The 19553-nt window shown below is 33.3% G+C and overlaps 1 protein-coding gene across 2 annotated transcripts in view; it reads left to right on the forward strand.

The window, feature by feature from the left end:
* The window catches only part of Dach2 (dachshund family transcription factor 2), a 464497-nt gene that overhangs the window by 391610 nt on the left and 53334 nt on the right, over positions 1–19553 (forward strand). The window contains exon 9 of one of the 2 annotated variants that reach the window (XM_076918145.1): positions 13942–14031. The exons of the other annotated variant lie outside the window; for it this stretch is intronic. Coding sequence (XP_076774260.1) covers positions 13942–14031 — 90 coding nt within the window. The remainder of the gene's footprint in view (positions 1–13941; positions 14032–19553) is intronic. 2 annotated transcript variants of the gene reach the window in all.

Below are 19553 nucleotides of genomic sequence, written 5' to 3' on the forward strand. Positions count from 1 at the left end.
CATATATCTTCAAATATATCTTTGTAGATTATAGGGAGTAAAGGAATTTCAAGTGATTCACCCCCAATCTAAAAGCTAGGACATAAAATAAAGGAGGATATTTTGTTATAAGCTGTGCATTATTGCTGCTACACTGTATTGTATAGTAACTCACACACACACACACACATATTCACTAAAGATTTGTTTTTACTTTATACAGGAATACATTTTATATTTCTATTAAAATGTTTACATTATTCAGAACACAAGTTTCAGTGTGATGAAGTGTTAATGGAGAATTGTCTCTTACTTCTGGAAGCTGAACTTGCTTCATTATTACCTAGATGAGCATTTTAGCTGTAATTTGGAAAAATATATGATTTTAATTTCAGTGATCTATGGTTGGTTTCCTTGCCACATGTTTTGTATTTTCTTAGCCAGATACTGAAAGACCATACCCTCTGGGACTCCAGCATGCAAATGATTGATTACAGAATAGTTGTCAGAATGTACCAAGTCTGGTTCGGTATATTCCAGTGCTTAAACTCTTAGAAAGGCAATGAAATTCCAGATAAAAATGAAACTTCATTCCTAATCCAACAACTTGTTTCTGAGACCACTTTTTAAAAAACAAATCAGACCTCTTTGAACACTGCTGGAACGTGAATATAGGCACATTAACTTATTTTGATAAACCAGATTTGATTGTATTTATTGCTTTGGAATGGTACAGTAAACTTATTTCACTCAAATAGTTTAGCTATATACTGATGAAGGTATTGATAGATAGTAGCAAACATGTTAAACTACATCTAACTTATAATGAATGGAAAGGTCTCTTTTTAAAAAATGACTTTTCATTTCACCTCCTACCCATTCTTTTTGTGATAGTAAGGCAAAAATATATTTTTTCAACTAGATTTCAATTATTGAAAGGCAACAAGTTACAGTGTAAGCCTCAATATTTATTAAGTATGACAAATAAGCAGTTTATACAACTGGAGCAAACATATGCTTTCACATATGCTTTGAATAATATCATCATAATTTTAAAGATGATTTATATCTTTGCAAACTATAAAATGCCAACATTGCCATTATTAACAAAATACTGAAAATGAAGAAATGCTATTTTTCGTGTATCCTAATGATTTCTGCACTTTGCAAAACTATAATACATGTCTTAAATCGTCATTTGAACTTTGCATTGGACTTTAATATGCAGGCATGTAAAGCTTATGTATGCTGGGATTTCATTACACTGAAGTCTTTCAGACTGTATTCAAAATGACTCACCAAATGACAACTTTTTATTTGAATTAAATGTTCTAACTAAACTGACTAGTCATTGAAATTGGGTGTTTGACTTTATCTTTCTATAGACTTTGACAAATAAATTAACCAAGTCAATTGTGTATTAAAACATTGTATCACATGGTCCCTCTGGTTGTAACCTAATTGTATTTTAACTCTAAGAACCCCCCCCCCGCATTAAAGAAAAACAGGAGGGTTTTTAATCTAAAAATAATTTTGAGCAATTTTTCTTCACATTATTAATGCTTTGATATATTCTTAAACTGTTGGAAAAGTTGACAATATACAGCAATATTTACTTCTATTTGGTCTATATTTGGTCATATTTGTTTTATTTGGTCATCATGTTTTAAAGTTCACTGTTCATGAAGACACATTTTGGTGGTGACATCATAAAAATTCTTCAGGTTACCTAAATTACTGAACATGAAGGAAAAAGAAAACTGGGGTTCTATGCTGTATAGCAACATTCTTATAAAAGACCAATAATAATGCTAGTCACATATAGAAATAGTGAGGAAATGAATGAGTAGTACAAAAACATGGTATGGGCAAGGGGCAAACAATACTTTACACAGATCATTTTACTAGAGATTTACAAGGAAAAAACTCATTTTACTGACCCAAAAGACCTTAGTACTGAAAGAAGTTGTTAATAAGCTATATCCACATGTTGCTTACAGCAATTGTGGTGGATATTTGTTGTATATTTGCTTCTAACATTTGACTGCTTTCAGTAAATGATTGTCAAAACATATATAGAGTACATAGCTTATTATTAAAGCTTTAAATTAATGGGAAAATTGTTCTTGTATGTATTTTGGACCTTGTAAATTTTACAAAGTTTATTTTTTATTTGTTCTCATATATTCCATCTCAACTACAGTTTTCCATTTCCCTTTTCTTCCCAGTTTATCCTCCCAATATTCCATCACCACCATCTACTTCTTCGAATTTTACCTTCAGAAAAGTGCAGGCCTCCCATGTATATCAATCAAACATGGCATTGCAGTAAGATTAGGCATCTCGCCTCATATTAAGGGTGGGCAAGGGAACTCAGTAGGAGAAAAAGAGGTCCTCAAAATCAAGCAAAAGAGTCAGATAGCCCTATTTCAACTGTGAAGCATCACACAAGAACACAAAACCATCCAACCAAAAATATATAACAGGATCAGGTAAGACCCAGTGAGGCTCTCAGATTATCTGTTCAAACTTTGTGAACCCCTATTAGCTCAGGTTACTTGATTCTTTGGTTTCTCTTGTGGTGCCCTTGACCCATCTATTCCTACAATCCTTCCTCTCCCTCTTCAACAGGATTCCCCAGGCTCAATCTAATAGTTTGGTTGTGGGTTTATGCATCTGTTTTTAAAAGTTGTTAGATAAGCTTCTCTGATGTTGATTGTGCCCATCTCCTGTCTACATGTATAGAATAGTATTATGAGGAATCATTTTATTGACTTATTTTTGTCCAAGTATGTTTGGTTCCATCCTAGGTCTCTAAGATCTACAGCCGCTAGTAGCTGGCCCTCTAGGCAGTGTCAGGGCTGAGTTTCTTCTCATGCCATGAATCTGAGGCTGAGCCAATCATTGGTTGGCCACTCCCACAGTTTCTGTGCCACCTTTACCCCATCACATCTTGCAGGCAGGACAAATTATAGGCTGAAGGTTTCATTCCTGGGTTGGTGTTCCAGTCACTCCACTGGAATTGATATATGGTTATAGGAAATGGCCATTTAGGCTCCATATGCCCCACTACTCAGAATCTTAGCTAGTGTCACTGTGGTAGATGTCTGGGCAATTCATAGAACTAGGTTTCTACCTTGTCCCCGAATTGTGATTCAATTCCAGTTGTTTCTTCCAATACTCTCTCCTTCCAAAACCTATCAGATCCATTCTATTTCCATTTCCATATGCCCCCAGTATGCCCAAAATATTTTCTTTTTCCTTACCAGGGAGCTTTATGCATTCTCCCTTGAACATTCCTTGTTACTTAGTCTCTCTGGGTCTGTGGATTTTAGAGTGATCAAATTTACAGCTAATATCAGCTTATAAGTGAGTACAAACCATATTTGTCTTTTTTTGGTCTGAGTTACCTCCTTCAGGTTGTTGGTTTTTTTTCCTACTGGTATATACTTGCATGTAAATTTCATGATTCATTCATTCATTCTCTCTCTCTCTCTCTCTCTCTCTCTCTCTCTCTCTCTCTTCCTCCCTCCTTCTCTCTCTCCTTATTTAAACAGCTGAATAATACTACATTGTATAAATATATCACATTCTGTTTATCCACTGCTTAGTGGAGGGATATCTGGGTTATTTCCAGTTTCTGGATATTATGAACATAGGTGAATAAGTATCCTTGTAGTGGATGAAGCATTCTTTGTGTACGTGCCCAGGATTGGTATTGCTGGGCATTGAGGAAGATTGATTCTCAGTTTTCTGAGAAACCACCATATTGATTTCCAAAGTGGGTATACAAGTATGCACTCTTAAAAACAGGAAGGTGTGTTCTCTTTGCTACATATACCCAACATGGGTGTACAAGTATGCACTCTTAAAAACAGGAATGTGTGTTCTCTTTGCTACATATACCCAACAACATGAGCTGTCACTTGTGGTTTTGATCTTAGCCATTTTGACCTGTTTAAGTTGGAATCTCAGAATCATTTTGATTTTTATTTACCTTATGGCTAAGTATGTTGAACATTTCTTTATGTGTTCCTTGGCTACTGGAGATTACTTTGTTGAGAATTATTTGTTTAGATCTCAACCTCAGTTTTTAATTGGATTATTTGTTTTGTTGATGTCTAGTTTCTTGAGTTATTTATATATTTTAGAAATTAGGAAGACTCAACCAAGATGAAGTCTCAATTTTGAACATCTATGCAACAAATGCAAGGGCACCCACATTCATAAAAGAAACTTTACCAAAGCTCAAGGCACACATTGCACCTCACACAATAATAGTGGGAGACTTCAACACCCCACTCTCATCAATGGACGGATCATGAAAACAGAAACTAAACAAAGACATAGTAAAATGAGAGAAGTTATAAACCAAATGTATTTAGCAGATATTTATAGAACATTTCATCCAAAAACAAAAGAATATACCTTCTTCTCAACATCTCATGTTGCCTTATCTAAAATTGACCATATAATTGGTCACAAAACATGCCTCAACAGATACAAGAAAATTGAAATAATCCTGTGCATCCTATCAGTTCACCATGGTCTAAGGCTGGTTTTCAATAATGATAAAATCAATGGAATGCCCACATATACTTGGAAACTGAACAATGCTCTACTCAATGATAACTTGGTCAAGGAAGAAATAAAGAAATTAAAGAAATTAAATAAAGAAATTAAGAGGAAAAAGACATTGGGACGGGTATGGCCCTCATGCCTCACTGGACAACGACAGGAGGACTGGAGCCATTACAAGGTCCCCTTTAATTACTGGAGGTCAGGCCTCTATCCCCGCCTTGGCAAGATTACAATCGCCACAACCCTTCTATATTTGGAGAAGGGAGGAGATGTCAGGGGCAGCCCTGCTTATACACTGAAGGTCTAACATCAGCCATAAGCCTAAAATCAGCAATAGGCTTGACATACATGCCTGCTAACAAAAAGTCTTGGGTCTCTATGGAAAAACACTGAAACAGATGTCTACAAACTATTGTAAACAGGCAGCTTTTGTGGAAATCTACCAGCTTGAGTAGTTATAGACCTTATAAATAGGCAGCCTTGGCATATAGTACCAACTTAGATAAGGACAAGTGAAGAATAGGCAGAGTCATAGTGACCTGACCCCTGAACCTTCACCCAGCTGATACCCTGTTCTGAAAGATATCTGTACTCCCCCTGAACATCTATGCTCCTGTGTTATCCCCTTTCCCATATCCTGCATTTTCATGTTTATAACCCCTGTGTTAAAAGTAAAAATTATGATTTGATAATAATAAAAAAAGAAAAAAAAAGAAAAAAGAAATGAAAAGAAAAGAAATAACACACAGTGTCCCCCTGGCTCTGCTGACTTAGCTTCTGACAATCCATTTTCTTGTTCTCAGAAATACTTTGAATTATAAAATGTTATTGTGGTTTTTGTTAGTATGCTGGGTAAAATAATTTTTATTGTTTTCATTTTAAATTTCAAAGTTTGTAGTGAGTTAAAATGTCCTTCAACATAATTATAGGTCATATTTATTTTCATATTGTAAAATGCAAGTTAATCTGTTGAACATTTTTTTAAAATGGATTCCTTTTTGAGAATTTCATATATGAGCACTGTATTTACATATTTTTTTTCTTTCTCTTCTTCCTCCCACTCTTCCCAACCCCAATACTTTTCAAATATATCTTATTTAATTATTGTTCATATATGTATGTATATATGTATACATGTATAAGTATGTATGTATATATAAATACTGATAAATGAAGTGTTTGGGAAAAAAAGAAATAAAGAAATTAAAGACTTTTTAGAATTTAATGAATATGAGAACACATCATACCACAACTTGTGGGTCATAATGAAAGCAGTGCTAAGAGGAAAACTTATAGCTCTAAGTGCCTACAAAAAGAAACTGGAGAGAGCACACACTAGGAGCTTAACAGCACACCTGAAAGCTCTAGAACAAAAAGAAGCTAATGCAATCAAGAGGAGTATATGGCAGGAAATAATCAAACTCGGGGCTGAAATCAATCAAGTAGAAACAAAATGAACTGTTTGGCATAATTCTAAAACCTCTCGGGATGTTTTAAGGATACAAAGGGAGCTTATTGATTTCAAGATGCTGCTCTGCTGAGCTTTAATACAGCAGATACTGATGTTAAAATTATCCATGGCCTGAGGTTAATAGTATTTCTATTTTGTTCAAGGTTCAAGAATGGCATATATACCTTGATCATTCATTCTAGCCCTTTTTGTCCTGAGAATTCTTTTATTCCTGCCCATTGTGTTAAAGCTTTTCTTCACCAACATCAACATGTTGGCAGCCAAGTACATGGCTTGAACCTGAAAATGGACACCCAGATAGAGTTATTAAATTGGCAGTCTGGTAAGTTGAGGATGGGTAAGACTCTGCATAGAGCCTTACCAACCTAAGACATAAGTGCATGCTTATGATAATGCATATTCCATGATGGGTAAGAAAGGCATTCTTGTCAGAATGACCTAAGACAGGCTCAGTCTTGTTAATGAAATAAAAAAGGGGAGAGGCAGAGCTCCTTTGGGGCTGCTTGGCAAGAATCTGACATGGGCCAAGGACAAGGAATTGGGCTTCAGGCAGGAATCTGACATTAAGTTAGAACAAAGAAGTAATTTCAGGTAGGAATCTAAGTCTTAGGCTAGAACAAAGAAATAATTTCAGACAGGAACCTAAATATTAGGCTAGAACAAAGAAGTAATTTCAGACAGGAATCTAAAATTTAGGCTAGAACAAGGAAGTAGGCTTCAGACATGAAAATGTCCTTGGGCTAGGACAGGGAAGTAGGTTCAGATACTTTGGTCATCCTAATGAGCCCTTAGAAAGTGACCATGGGAATGTTCACATAATTGGGTTTAATGCCTTGTTTTTTCTTTGACTATTTGTGTTTATTATATTGCTTGTTCCTTGACTGCATTTATTGTATTGCTAGACTCTCTACCTAGAACTGACCTTAATACATGCATGTAATCAAAATGGCTTAAAAGCATAAAGAAGCAGGAGGGATGAGATAGGGGGTTCTAGGGAGGGGAAATGTGGAAGGTGGATGACATCTGTATTGTAAATAAAATATCCAATAAAATAGAAATTAGCCCTAGGTCAAATTTAGTATTGGTGAAAATATTTTCTCATTCTTTAGGCTAACATTTTTTTCCTGTTGAAAATGTTATTTACTTTATAGAAGCTTCTCCATTTCAGGAGGTCCCATTTATTGATTGTTGATCTTAGTGCCTGAGCCATTGGTATACTATTCAGGAAGCTGTCTCCTGTACAAATGAGTTCTAGAATAGTTCTCACTTTCTCTTCTGTCACGTTCAGTGTATCTGGTTTTATGTTGAGTCTTTTATCCACTTGGGCTTGAATTTTGTGTAGGGAAGTAGATATGGTTCTATTTGCATTCTTCTACATGTAGACTGCCAGTTAGATCAGCATCATTTTTGAAGTTACTTTCTTTTACCCATTGTATAATTTTGACTTATTTACCAAAACCAGGTGTCCATAAATGTATGGATATATGTCTTCCATTGGATTCAATTGATTGACTTGACTGTTGCTATACCAATACTATGCAGTTTTAATTACTCTTGCTTTGTAGTACAAGTTGATATCAGGGATGGTGATACTTCCAAAAGTTCTTTTATTGTACAGAATTGTTTCAGCTATCCTGTATGATTTTGCTTTTTTCATATGAGATTTCCCATTTTTAGATCTTAAACAATAATTTTATTCATTCCCTTCCCCTGTTTGTTGGTTTATTTTTTTCTTGGAGTTAAGGTATTTATTCATTTCCTTCTATTGTTTGCATTTTCCTGAATTTCTTTAAGATATTTATTCACTTCCTCTTTAAGGACCTCTAATGTTTTCACAAAATTGGTTTTAAGGTTGTATTCTTGAATACCCAGAGCTTGCTGAAGTAAGATAAGTAGGTTCTGGTTGTGTCATATTGACCTTTTTTTTGTTGTTGTTGTTAATTATATTTGTGAACTGGCTATTTGTCATCTGGGTTTGAGCTAATTATAGTTTAACATCCTGATTTCTTAGTTTATGGATCGATAGAGTTTTTCTTTTCTTTTCTTTTTTAATCTATGCTTCAGTTTCTTCTCTGAACTTCTGGCCTAAGTGGTCTGTAGTTTTGGTTACTGATTATTCCTCAGGTTCAATAGTTTGTCTGCTGGGATTTTGCTGGCCTAAATGACCTTTGGAGCTTTGGGTGCTAGTATTGCCGTTAAGGTTCTAAAGTTCTGGAGTTCTGAGAACTGGCATGGCCTCTGGGGTACTGAGTATTGCTGTGGCCTCTGTGGTTCTAGTTACCTGTGTGGCCTTTGATAGAACAGAGGACTTTGGGGGTTCTGGGTACCAGCATGGCCTCAGAGGTTCTGAATCTTGGTTAAGCCTCCAGTAATGCCTATTGTCTTCTGCTGGAGTTGAGGGCCTAAAGTTCTGGGTACCTCAGTGTCCTCTGGTAGTGCAGGGGGCTTTTTTCAGAGTTGTCATTTGGGATATGAAGATGAGGGGAAACTGCTGTTGCAGACAGCTGAGCCAGCTGTAAGGTATGTTGACAGGCAGTGGGCAGGAACTTTTCTGGGACTCTGAGTACTGGCAAAGCCTCCAGTAGAGTAAGGGGCTGCTGCCATAATTTTTGCCAGATATACTTAGACAATGGAAGGATGCCTTTTTGTATATTTTAACATAGCATATACACAAAATTTCTCACTGGCATGTTAATAAGAATTATAACATACCTATAGATGAATTTATGGATAACATTTACACTATATTATTTAGTAATTGATGAACATTTTTCTATTGAAGATTGCATTGATTTCCTTCATTCAGCAAAAATTTGTTTTGGCATTTACATTATTTTTGAACAGTTAAACACGTTATTTTATTTTCAAACATCAAACTTGGGTTTTTCTCTTTATTATAATATAAAAATGTTAAGCTAAAAAACTGAGCTTATAAACTATTATTTTACTACGATTTCCTTATTAGGTATATCTACTAAAGAAAGACTGTTTTTTGACTTATGATTTCTATGTTTTTTTTCTTTTATGCTCATAATATACTGTGTAAGATTTTGCTTTATTCACTGTATTTGACTGGAAAGAAAGGGTTCTCTGATTAAAGTATAGAGTGGCATTGATCTATGGGCAAACATATATATTTAGGGAACAGCTCAATGCTTTGTCAATTTATGTAATCAACAGAATTAAGTTCTTACTTAAAACCTATTCTCTCCCTTATGATGCTCTTTTGAGCAGATTTACAGTACTAGATATAGAGTTTCATCTCTGGAATGAGTCTTAAATCCAATCACAGAACAGAAAACTATTCTCTTTTTTTTTTAAACTATTCTCATAAAAGCTATCTTACTATAGCTTATAAATGGGCATGTTTTGTAACTGGTTGGTACTGCAGTTCATAGGGTTCCCGGCAAGGTAAGGTTGTTGATGTCTTTTCTCACCAGCAATCTGAATAGCACTTTCCAGCACCATAATGCTAGCTAGCAGAAAGAAGCTTTCATCCAAGCTAAGTTCTAGCTTGATTTCTTAACATTATGCAAGCAAGATATGAAGTATTCTGAGCAAAATAAAATTTCCATTTTGTTTTGTTCAGCAACCATGAGGAATGGATACACCACATAATATTCAGAGAGCCTCTATGGCCTTTCTGGTCGGCAACCCACCTATAGGGTCATGTGTATTCAAAATTAAAGTTTTCTATAAATTACCCATAAATTATAGAAGGAGATTTTTCTAACCATGCAGGGTATCATCTTACTCATTTTAAAGAACTATCACTACCAATTTTCCATAAATGGTATACCAAAATAAATTTATATTGCACTACAGAGATACTAAGAGATTCATGTTTATTGGTGATCAATTATAACAGCTAGAAATATAATCATCTGTGATTGCCATCAAATGATGAATTGATAATCAAAATGTAGTATGTCTACACAGGGAAATTCTATTACATTTAAAGAAAAATTAAATTATGAATTTTGCATGTGAGTTGAATGGAGCTGAAAACAAAGTAAATAATGTAATAGCCTAGTCCACAAAATTATTCATGTTCTTTCTGAATATATGGTTGGCTAATAGTTTACTTGAAATTTTATAATTATGAAAGGTAGGGTTTTTGGCTTGCAGTATGATCTTGTATGTCATATTTTTTGATTTAGCTCAAATAATGCATTTCAAAAATATAAATTGAAAATATTTATGCGTATATTTAATCTATTAATTATTAATTTTGGGGATTGTCTATTTGATATCTTTGGGCCATGGTTTTCTTATATTTAAGTTTTAATGATATGTTTTAGTTGAAATAAATAAATAAATTTACATTACTTCCCCCTTCCTTTCATCCCTCAAGATCTTTCCAGAGACCCTCTTTCAAATCCCTAACATATTCTCCTACTCACAAGTTCATAGATTCTTTTTCATTGATTATATTATGTACACACACACACACACACACACACACATATGTGTGTGTGTTATATATATGTGTGTGATATATATATATATATATATATATATATATATGTGTGTGTGTGTACATAATATGTGTGTGTGTATACATACATATATGGCTTCAGGGATGACCACTGCATTGGATAACTTATAAGGGCTCTCATCCCTGGGAAAGGCCAGTTTTCCTTCCAGGAGTGATTTGTTGCCTGTACTTCCTTCCCTAATCATGGAACCAAAGATGGGGTCTTGGGATGGAAATAGCAGGATAAGAGTGATATGAAGTGGAAAGCAGAATAGGGAGGAGGGCAGGAGGTCCATACAAAAGAAGAAAGAAGGCTGGAGAACAAGTAACACCAAGGGTGTTTGATAAAGTTTCAAAGAGTCATGTTATTTTATATTTACCTAACTTGTACATACTACATATAAATGTGTGTGTGGTGTGTGTGTGTGTGTGTGTGTGTGTGTACACGTGTGTATTAAAATACGTTAAGCTACTTGGGCTATCAATGCTCTCTGAAAAGAACCATAGACTATCAAAATCTTTGGTAGCAGGCATGATAAACCTCCATTCAAAGGGTTGTTTAGGGTAATCAAAAATGACTTCCAAAACAATGGATAATATTGATGTAGACATTACTGCCTTTTACTGGTTGGGTTTGGGCACCTCTTGCTAAGTTTGTCACACAATTAGGACAAAGGACTCAAATAGCACGAGCTGAATATGATTGAAATACTCCTGTAGTCTAGCTTTAATATTTCTAGAAAATACTATGCAAATTGTTTTACATAGTTGTATCCAGCTGCAATACTTACGAGTCACAACAATTGTTGGCATGCCAAGATATGCATAAAGGTAGAATAAGTGACACTCATATGTTAGTGTATGTGTAGACATTTTATTGAGGGACATTTTCAAAGCTTAAATTCATGTTTTACTAACTATAGAAGTATTCTTATTAATTTTCAGATTTTACAAGTTTTAATAGCATGCAACTTTGAAAGATTTACTCTATTTTCACCAGGCTTCTTGAATTGATGTGTTTGTCAAAATTTCCAATGTTCTCATCTTACTCTTAGTATATGAAAAACCTTTAGTAGTACTCCAGTTTAGAGGTTGATGTTTGAGCTTTTCTTTCTTTTTTTGATCAATTTAGAAAAAGCTTTTAAATTTTATTGATTGTTTTCAAAAAAGCACCTTTGATTTGGATTTAATATTTCCCTGAGTAAAATATCATGGATTTCTATCTTTATCCTTATTTTTTCTTTCTATTTGATTTGTTTTTTACAGTGCCATTTATTTTACTTGCTTATGGTTGGAAATTAGATATCCAATCTTATACTTTTGAGTTAGGTAGTATATATTTTTAATAAATTAAATTCCACTTTCTCAGAATTGTATCATTGAGTTTTAATGTGTTAGTCACTTTAAAATAACATAACAAAAATATCTGCAATAAACATCAGAAAATTATTAACAACTTAATTTAGCTTTTTGTTAAAGAAGTTTCAGTTCATGGCCACTTGCTTATGGTGTTACTGGGTTTGAATATAGGCAAAACATTAATACAAAGAACGCGTGATAGAGTACTCACCTCACAGAGTGTAGGAAGCCCAGACAGAAGAAAGCCTGAACAAAGAGCCTATGTTCTCTTCAAAAGCACACCTCTAGGTATCTGATTTCTTTCTACCAGAAATCACCTCTTAAAATTTCTATTTGTTCTCAATGATGCTATCAGCTAGGGAGAAAGTATTTAACACATCAGCTTTGAGACATCACTTAAGATCTAAACCACTATATTTTACTTCTTTCTCCCAGGGGCTAGCTAACATTAGTATCTTAGCCAAAATGCACTCAGTCCATTTCAAAAAGTCTGAACTGTTTCAGCTTTACTATACAGTCTACTATCAAAACCTTATCTAATTTTCAATGAAAATCATTCCACAATTCACAAAGATACAATGAAAAAGGGTAAATTCCACCATGGGAAAATTGAAAAATAGGAAAACATTGTGGATGAATTGGACCAAACTCAGCAATGCAATGACTAAATACTGTAGCTCCATATCAGTATCTCAGGCATGTGATAGAATTAAATGAGCACTAAAACCTTTGGAATAGCAACACTTAAATGCTCTTGTTGACTGCAGCCTTTCTGGTGTCTCACTTACGTGGATTTAACATACTCTCTGTAGATTTTTGGCAGATTGTTTTTGTTCTAGCATCTCAAGCCTACCTTACTGCTTAAGCTCCAGACTCACAGATTTGTGCATTGCAACCACACATTTGTTGGCACTTCAATTTTTCCTTCAATACATCAGTAGACATTTTTCATAAGTATAATTTTTAGATTCTGCATGTCCTCAAGTCAAGTATCATGTACACAGTGCCAAGATCTACCATGGGATACTTCAATAGCTGGGTTCCCTTGGGACATGGTTACAGTAGCTTCTTATTTCCTAGCCTTGTAAACATAAGAAAACATTTGTGAGGATGCTGTTCCATATTGGCCTTTTATTTTATTCTCAAATAAAAGTTTTACAATTTTAAACATTTGACCTTTTGATAGAAACTATTTATTAATCATTGTAAGTGCCTTTTTGCTCTAAATTCTTAGCATAAATTTGGTTAAATGCAGCCAACATTCTTCATGCTGCTGTATAAATGGTGTACTATTTTGAAACTTGCACTGGCTGAGTGATAATCTATTACATAGATGTACCATATTTGCTTCTCTATCTATTACTTATTGACTATCATGTGTAATGTTGTTTTGAGTATTTGTGTAAAACTTTTGTGTTGAATTATACTTTAATGTATCTTATACATACAACTAGGAATGAAATTCATGGGTCTTATGGTAACTCAATGAGATAATTACTTAAAACACTACCACGCTGGAATTTTTTGATATTTTTTATTAGAAATCTGTGAAGATTCTAAATTTTTGCCATTCGTGACAACTCTTACTATTGTCTATTATTTATCATTTTATCAATAATGGGTAGGTGTATGTGAGCTTATCTCTTTGGAGTTTGGACTTTGATTCCCTGATAAAGAATGGAGTATCACTCCTTGTACTTTTGGTACTCCTGCACATCTTTAAAAAAATATTTACTTAAGGTTTTTATTTGTGAATTTAGAAGTTTTATTTCAATTTTTAGATGCTGAAGTTTATTTACATAGTATTTTTAGTTATAAGGCTCTTCAGAAGTAATTTTAAAATATCTCACCTCTTTTTTTAAATTTTTCAAAATATTATTTAATGAAAAATATGCTGATAGAAATCACTACTTCTGTAAAGTATCAGTCTTTTTTAAGAAATCATTCCAGATTATATATTACTCCCTTTTCTCTAAGTGTTATAACTTAAAGTCTTACACTTAGATTTAAGATCTTCTTTGAATTATTTTATTTGCTAATGGCTAGTCTACTGATTTCATTCTTTTGCATACAGATATCCAATTGTCCCAGAACCATTTGTTGAACACTTTTCTTCACTGGATTGAGTTGGCACCATTATCAAAAAAATCACTTCACCATCAAAGTAAGGGTTGATTTCTTGACTGAATTTTATCCTAAGGTCTATATCTATTCTTATGCAAGTTTTACCATGTCTTGAACATTGTATCTTTATAGAAAGTTTTATAGTTGAAAAATGTGAATCCATTTTTAAACCAGGATTGTTGTGGATAATTTTCAATCTTACACATCTCTATGAGAATTCTAGAATCAGTTTCAACACCAATTTCTGCAGAAAGACCCATTAGAATTTCAATAAGGCTAATTCTGTTAATGAAAATAGTTGCCAGGTAGTGGTGGCGCATGCCTTTAATCCCAGCACTTGGGAGGCAGAGGCAGTCAGATTTCTGAGTTCGAGGCCAGCCTGGTCTACAGAGTGAGTTCCAGGACAGCCAGGGCTACACGCAGAAACCCTGTCTTGAAAAACCACAAAAAAAAAAAAGAAGAAGAAAATAGTTGTGGTGACTTTTTTCATCTTAATATTTACATATTGTTCTTCATGAATGCAAGATGTGTCTTTAAATCTCCTTAGATCCTATTAGTAGTATTTTCTGGATTTCAGTACACATTTTATATATAACTATAGTTGATTCTTAATTCTTACCTGATTTTTAGCCAACTGTAAATAAAATGCTTTATTAATTTAAATTTCAGATTGTTCACTATTTCTGTGTAGAAATATAGTTTTTTCAAACTGATTTTTTTTCTTCATCTTTTGGAACATTAAAATTCAAATGGTCATCTATAGACTACCTGATATGATTTCCTCTGTTTTCTTTCTTATTTGTATATACATATATATCTAATTTTATGTACCAATATAGAAACATTTATCTGTTTATTGCTATCTGTTTTTTTAAATTGCTCTCTGTGATATTTCACTAGATGAAAAGAAGTGGTGAGATTACCATTATTGTTTTATTCTTAACATGGTGAAAGAAATCTATCATCATCTTCTGCTTAGTTATGCAATTATGCAGAAAGTTTTTTTTTATAGATTGTATTTCTAAGATTGGCAGTTTCTTTCTTCATCTACTTTGTCTTGTATTCATGTAATGCAAGTGAGTTAGATTTGGTCAATTTCTTTTCTTATTTTTTTTTTTTTTTATTCAATGGAGATGATTCTACGGTTTTGGATCTTTAATCTATTACCATGCTGCATTGATACATTTTAAAGTAAATTCCATTCTTATATTTTATGATAAGAAAGCAATGAGATATATTCTTCTAACAATCTTTAAGTTGAGAATATTACTGTTATTTATACTGTACAATTTACTACCATTTGTACTGTATAATTTTATTTAACTGCTTTCTAGGACTTTTAGTTTCTATGGAACTGAAGTTTTTTACTCAATAAACTGCAATTACCCCAGTATTAGTGTCAGGCCTTGGAGCCTCCCCTTGAGAAGAATCCCAAATTGGGATGGTCACTGGACCACCTTTCTGTCAGTCTTTTCTTCATTTTTGTCCCTGAAGTTCTTTTAGACAGGAACAATTCTGGGTCAGAGTTTTTTGACTGTTGGATGGCAACTTTATCCCTCCACTTGATGCCCTGTCTTTCTACTGGAGGTGGACTCTATGAGTTCCCTCTCCTCACTGTTGGGCATTTCATCTAAGGTCACTCCTTTTAAGTCTTGAGAGTCTCTCATCTTCCAGGTCTCAAGTACTTTCTACAGGGTCCCCCCACTTCCCACCCCCCCAAGTTTGCATATTTCCATTCATTCTGTGAGGTTCTTTTCTGTGTCTCCATCCCACTACCTGCTCATGTTCCTCTTTTCCCCTTTCTCTCCCCTCTCCCATCCAAATTCCTCCCTCCCTCTGCCCCCTCTGTGATTGCTTTCTTCTCCAGCCCAAGTGGGATTGAAGCATGCTAACTTTGGCCCTTCTATTTGTTAAACTTCTTCAGTTCTGTGGATAATATCTTAGATATTCTGTACTTTTTGGCTAATATCGACTTGTTAGTGAACAAATATCAAGTAATTTCCTTTATCTTTACTTGATTTTTTGAACTTTTGATGTCATATTTGAGAAATTATTGCCAAGCCTGATGTCATGGAGATTTTCTTCATATTCTTTCAAGAACATTCATAGATGTTGTATTTGAATTTTGAGTCTATTTCTTTGTATATATAATAGTACTTCTCTTGTGTGTGTAGGTATTCTGTTTTGTCATACCTATCATTAAGGGAGCTATTATTTCCCATTGTCTATTCTTGAAACCCTTCTGAAGATTACTTGAGTATGTACCCATCAGTGATTACTTGGACTCTTAATTTCATTTGCCTGTATACTGATTGTTATATAGTGTGTTTATAGTTTTTGAATTTATGATATAAGATATATATTTTTTTTCTTTCTTAGGATTGCTTCTAGCTATTTGGAATCCTTGTGATTCCATATGAATAAGGTTTTCTTACATCATTTTTTTGTAAAAACTGCCATGAGAATTTACAGACAGATTTCACTAAATCTCTATACCTTTGAAAGTGATATGCACAGAACATTAAGCCTTCCAATTACTTACAACATGGTATCTTTTCTCTTATTTAAGGACTTACTTTTTCATCTATTTTGTAGTTTTCAGTGTTCAAGTGTTTTGGGACATTGGATTGATTTCTAAGTTTTAAATTCTTTTTGATACTATATTAAATGGGATTGTTTTCTTGCTACTCTGTTCAGAAAGTTCACACTAATTTTTTAATCCTCTTTCTTTGATCAATTTATTTCTTAATTCTGCTAAGATTATTATGGGATTTTTAAAAGTTTCTTGTATAAAAATTAGGATATATGCAATGAATAAAATTTCAGTTTTTTGTATCTTGAAATGACTTTGCATTCCTTAGGTAACATACCATTCAGTCATGATGTGTAATAATTTTACATATTGATGAATTTTGATTATTTTTACTGTATTCAATTATTCTTACTTTACTAAACACTTTTTCTTACCTATTCATAGTGGGTATAGATGCATATTTTTCTTGTAATATCATTTGTTTTGCTATCTTGGAAATATAGAAATCATTAGGGAAACATAATTAGCTGTGGTGTTTCCTTACCTTCATTGTGAAGCCAGAGGAGAGGTCATCAGTTGCCCTGGAATTTGAGCTACATTTGAATTTTAGCCATCATGTGGGTTCTGGGAATTAAACAGAGATCGTCTGGAAGGACAACCAGTACTCTTAATCACTGAACTATCCCTCCAGGCCCTAAAAATTATTTTTATTTCATGTAAAGTTTTGTAATTCTCAAGTGTCATTATTTAGATTATTAGCTTATAAACCAGTAATAATTTTTGCAACTAACTGGAAATATGTATAGTAAAATTGTTTTCTTTTTATCAAGGAAATTTTTGAAAATGGACAAAACAGTATTTGTATATGTCTAGTTACAAGGGAACTAAATTTGAATATATTTTCCTTTTTCAAGATTTTTATAATACATCAATAATCATTATTTTCTATGATATATATATATAATTCATAGTTAATACTAAATTAATTCAAGATAATTTTTATTTCAATTAATTATAATTACATGATTATGTAAGTACTATCAATTCATTGCATGCTCACTTATGTGTTTATTTATATTATAACATCATATAATAGTTATTACAATCACAAAAAATCAAATTTTTGTTTCATTTTCTCTTCTAAAAAGTTTAACAAAATTTAATTCCTTTGTGTGTGTGTATCTTTTTTATTTCCAAATTTATTTATTTATTTTATGTATATGAGTACACTGTCACTCTCTTCAGACACTCCAGAAGAAGGCCTCCAATCCCATTACAAATGGTTGTAGCCACCATGTGATTGCTGGGAATTGAACTCAGGACTTCTGGAAGAGTTATTAGTGGTTTTAAACACTGAGCCATCGCCCTAGCCCAAATATTTAATTTTTATTCTTAATTTCTTTCTTATAATAACTGTATTTCTCTCTCTCATCACCTAGTTTCTCCTCTCCTTCTTCTTCTCCTCTCCTTACTCCTTCTCTTCCTCTCAGTACTCCTCCCACCTTAGCTCCTCCTACATATCACCCTTCCTGTTAACATAAAACTTTTCTCTCAAAATACAATTAGAGCATAATTATGCCAATTTGTACCAGTGAGGTACAAGATAGTCCTAATACCCAGTCCATCATTTTGGTGACTAACTAGAACCTCTGTCATCTCTCCTAACTAAAACACTTAGTTCTGAACCTGGCTTTTTCCTTGGCTTTAGAATGAATGTCAGCTGAAGACCATCCACTCAAATCTTTTCTCTCAAGGTAAATAGCCAGGATTGGCTATGAAACTATAAGTTTTCAACCCCGTCAGAAATCCAGAATGGCTGAGTTAACTAAAATTATGGGAAGCAGAAAGCATAGCTTCTAAAACTTAGCCAATATCAAAGCAGATGTTCACATGTCTCTACCAGTCAAAGATAGTTGATATATCTAGGTTGGGTATGGGGTTACATTTTTGATTGAGCATACTAAACTTATAAAGCCATTGATTAACATTTTTAAAAAGTGTATAAAAGCAAAGAGAAAAAGGGGGCATGAGATAGGGGTTTTCTGGGGGGGAATGGGGAAAGGGGATGGCGTCTGAAGTGTAAATAAAAAATCCAATAAAATAATAACTGTGTTATTAGTGGAAATTAATCAAATCTTGTATTTATAATTTTTTGTGATGAGATGTAAATTTATTTATTGTTTAGATTATCATCAATAAAGAATTTATGTGATAATAGATCAAAGATAATATAAGTAATATAAAATGATAATGCTGCTAAATCTTCAAATCAGTAATTTATATGGGAATCATGAAATAACAATTAAAATAAAATCACAGTTTTCACATGGGTAGTATTTATAAGGATTATAGCATGTATCATTATTATTAATTACAATAAATATTTTTGTAAACTGGATTTATTTGCCTTATGTTTTCATGTTCTGGGAGCTTAATGTTGTAGAAAATTTTAAAGCCTTTCCTCAGGATGGTCACAGATAACAAAATAATATTACCAAACAAATTATTACATTCTTCAAATAGGGATTTGTTTTCTGTGACTTTATTGTGTAATTTAATATATATTTAATAGGTATTTGTAATTGACCTGACTAATACTATTTAAATCTAGAATTCTGGAATCTGATACCCCAGCAGTTGGTAGATGGCTTCCAAATTTTGAAGAAAAGTACTAAAATGTCTTAGAGGAGGAATGAAAGACATATGGGGGAAGAATTAGCAGGGGCCTTCCCCAGCCTGTGGACAAGGTGGCCTGTGAGTGGGGATAAGCAGTAGTCAATGAAGGCAAGTTAGGTGTAGTGCTCAAAGGAGTCATGCAGCACTGATCAACTAACAACCACATTACTTCTTTATTTATACAGATTTCATAGAAGATATACTAATGAATATCTAAGAAATACAAATTACTATATTGTGTCCAGACATGTGCTTTATTTTGTATTACATATCTGGGGTTACAACTTCAGTCACAATTAGAAACTAAAAGGAGAACAGAATTTATTTTTGTTTTCATTCCTATAACTCCAGTT

This window comes from Arvicanthis niloticus, chromosome X, assembly GCF_011762505.2.
Source record: "Arvicanthis niloticus isolate mArvNil1 chromosome X, mArvNil1.pat.X, whole genome shotgun sequence".
Taxonomy (NCBI): domain Eukaryota; kingdom Metazoa; phylum Chordata; class Mammalia; order Rodentia; family Muridae; genus Arvicanthis; species Arvicanthis niloticus.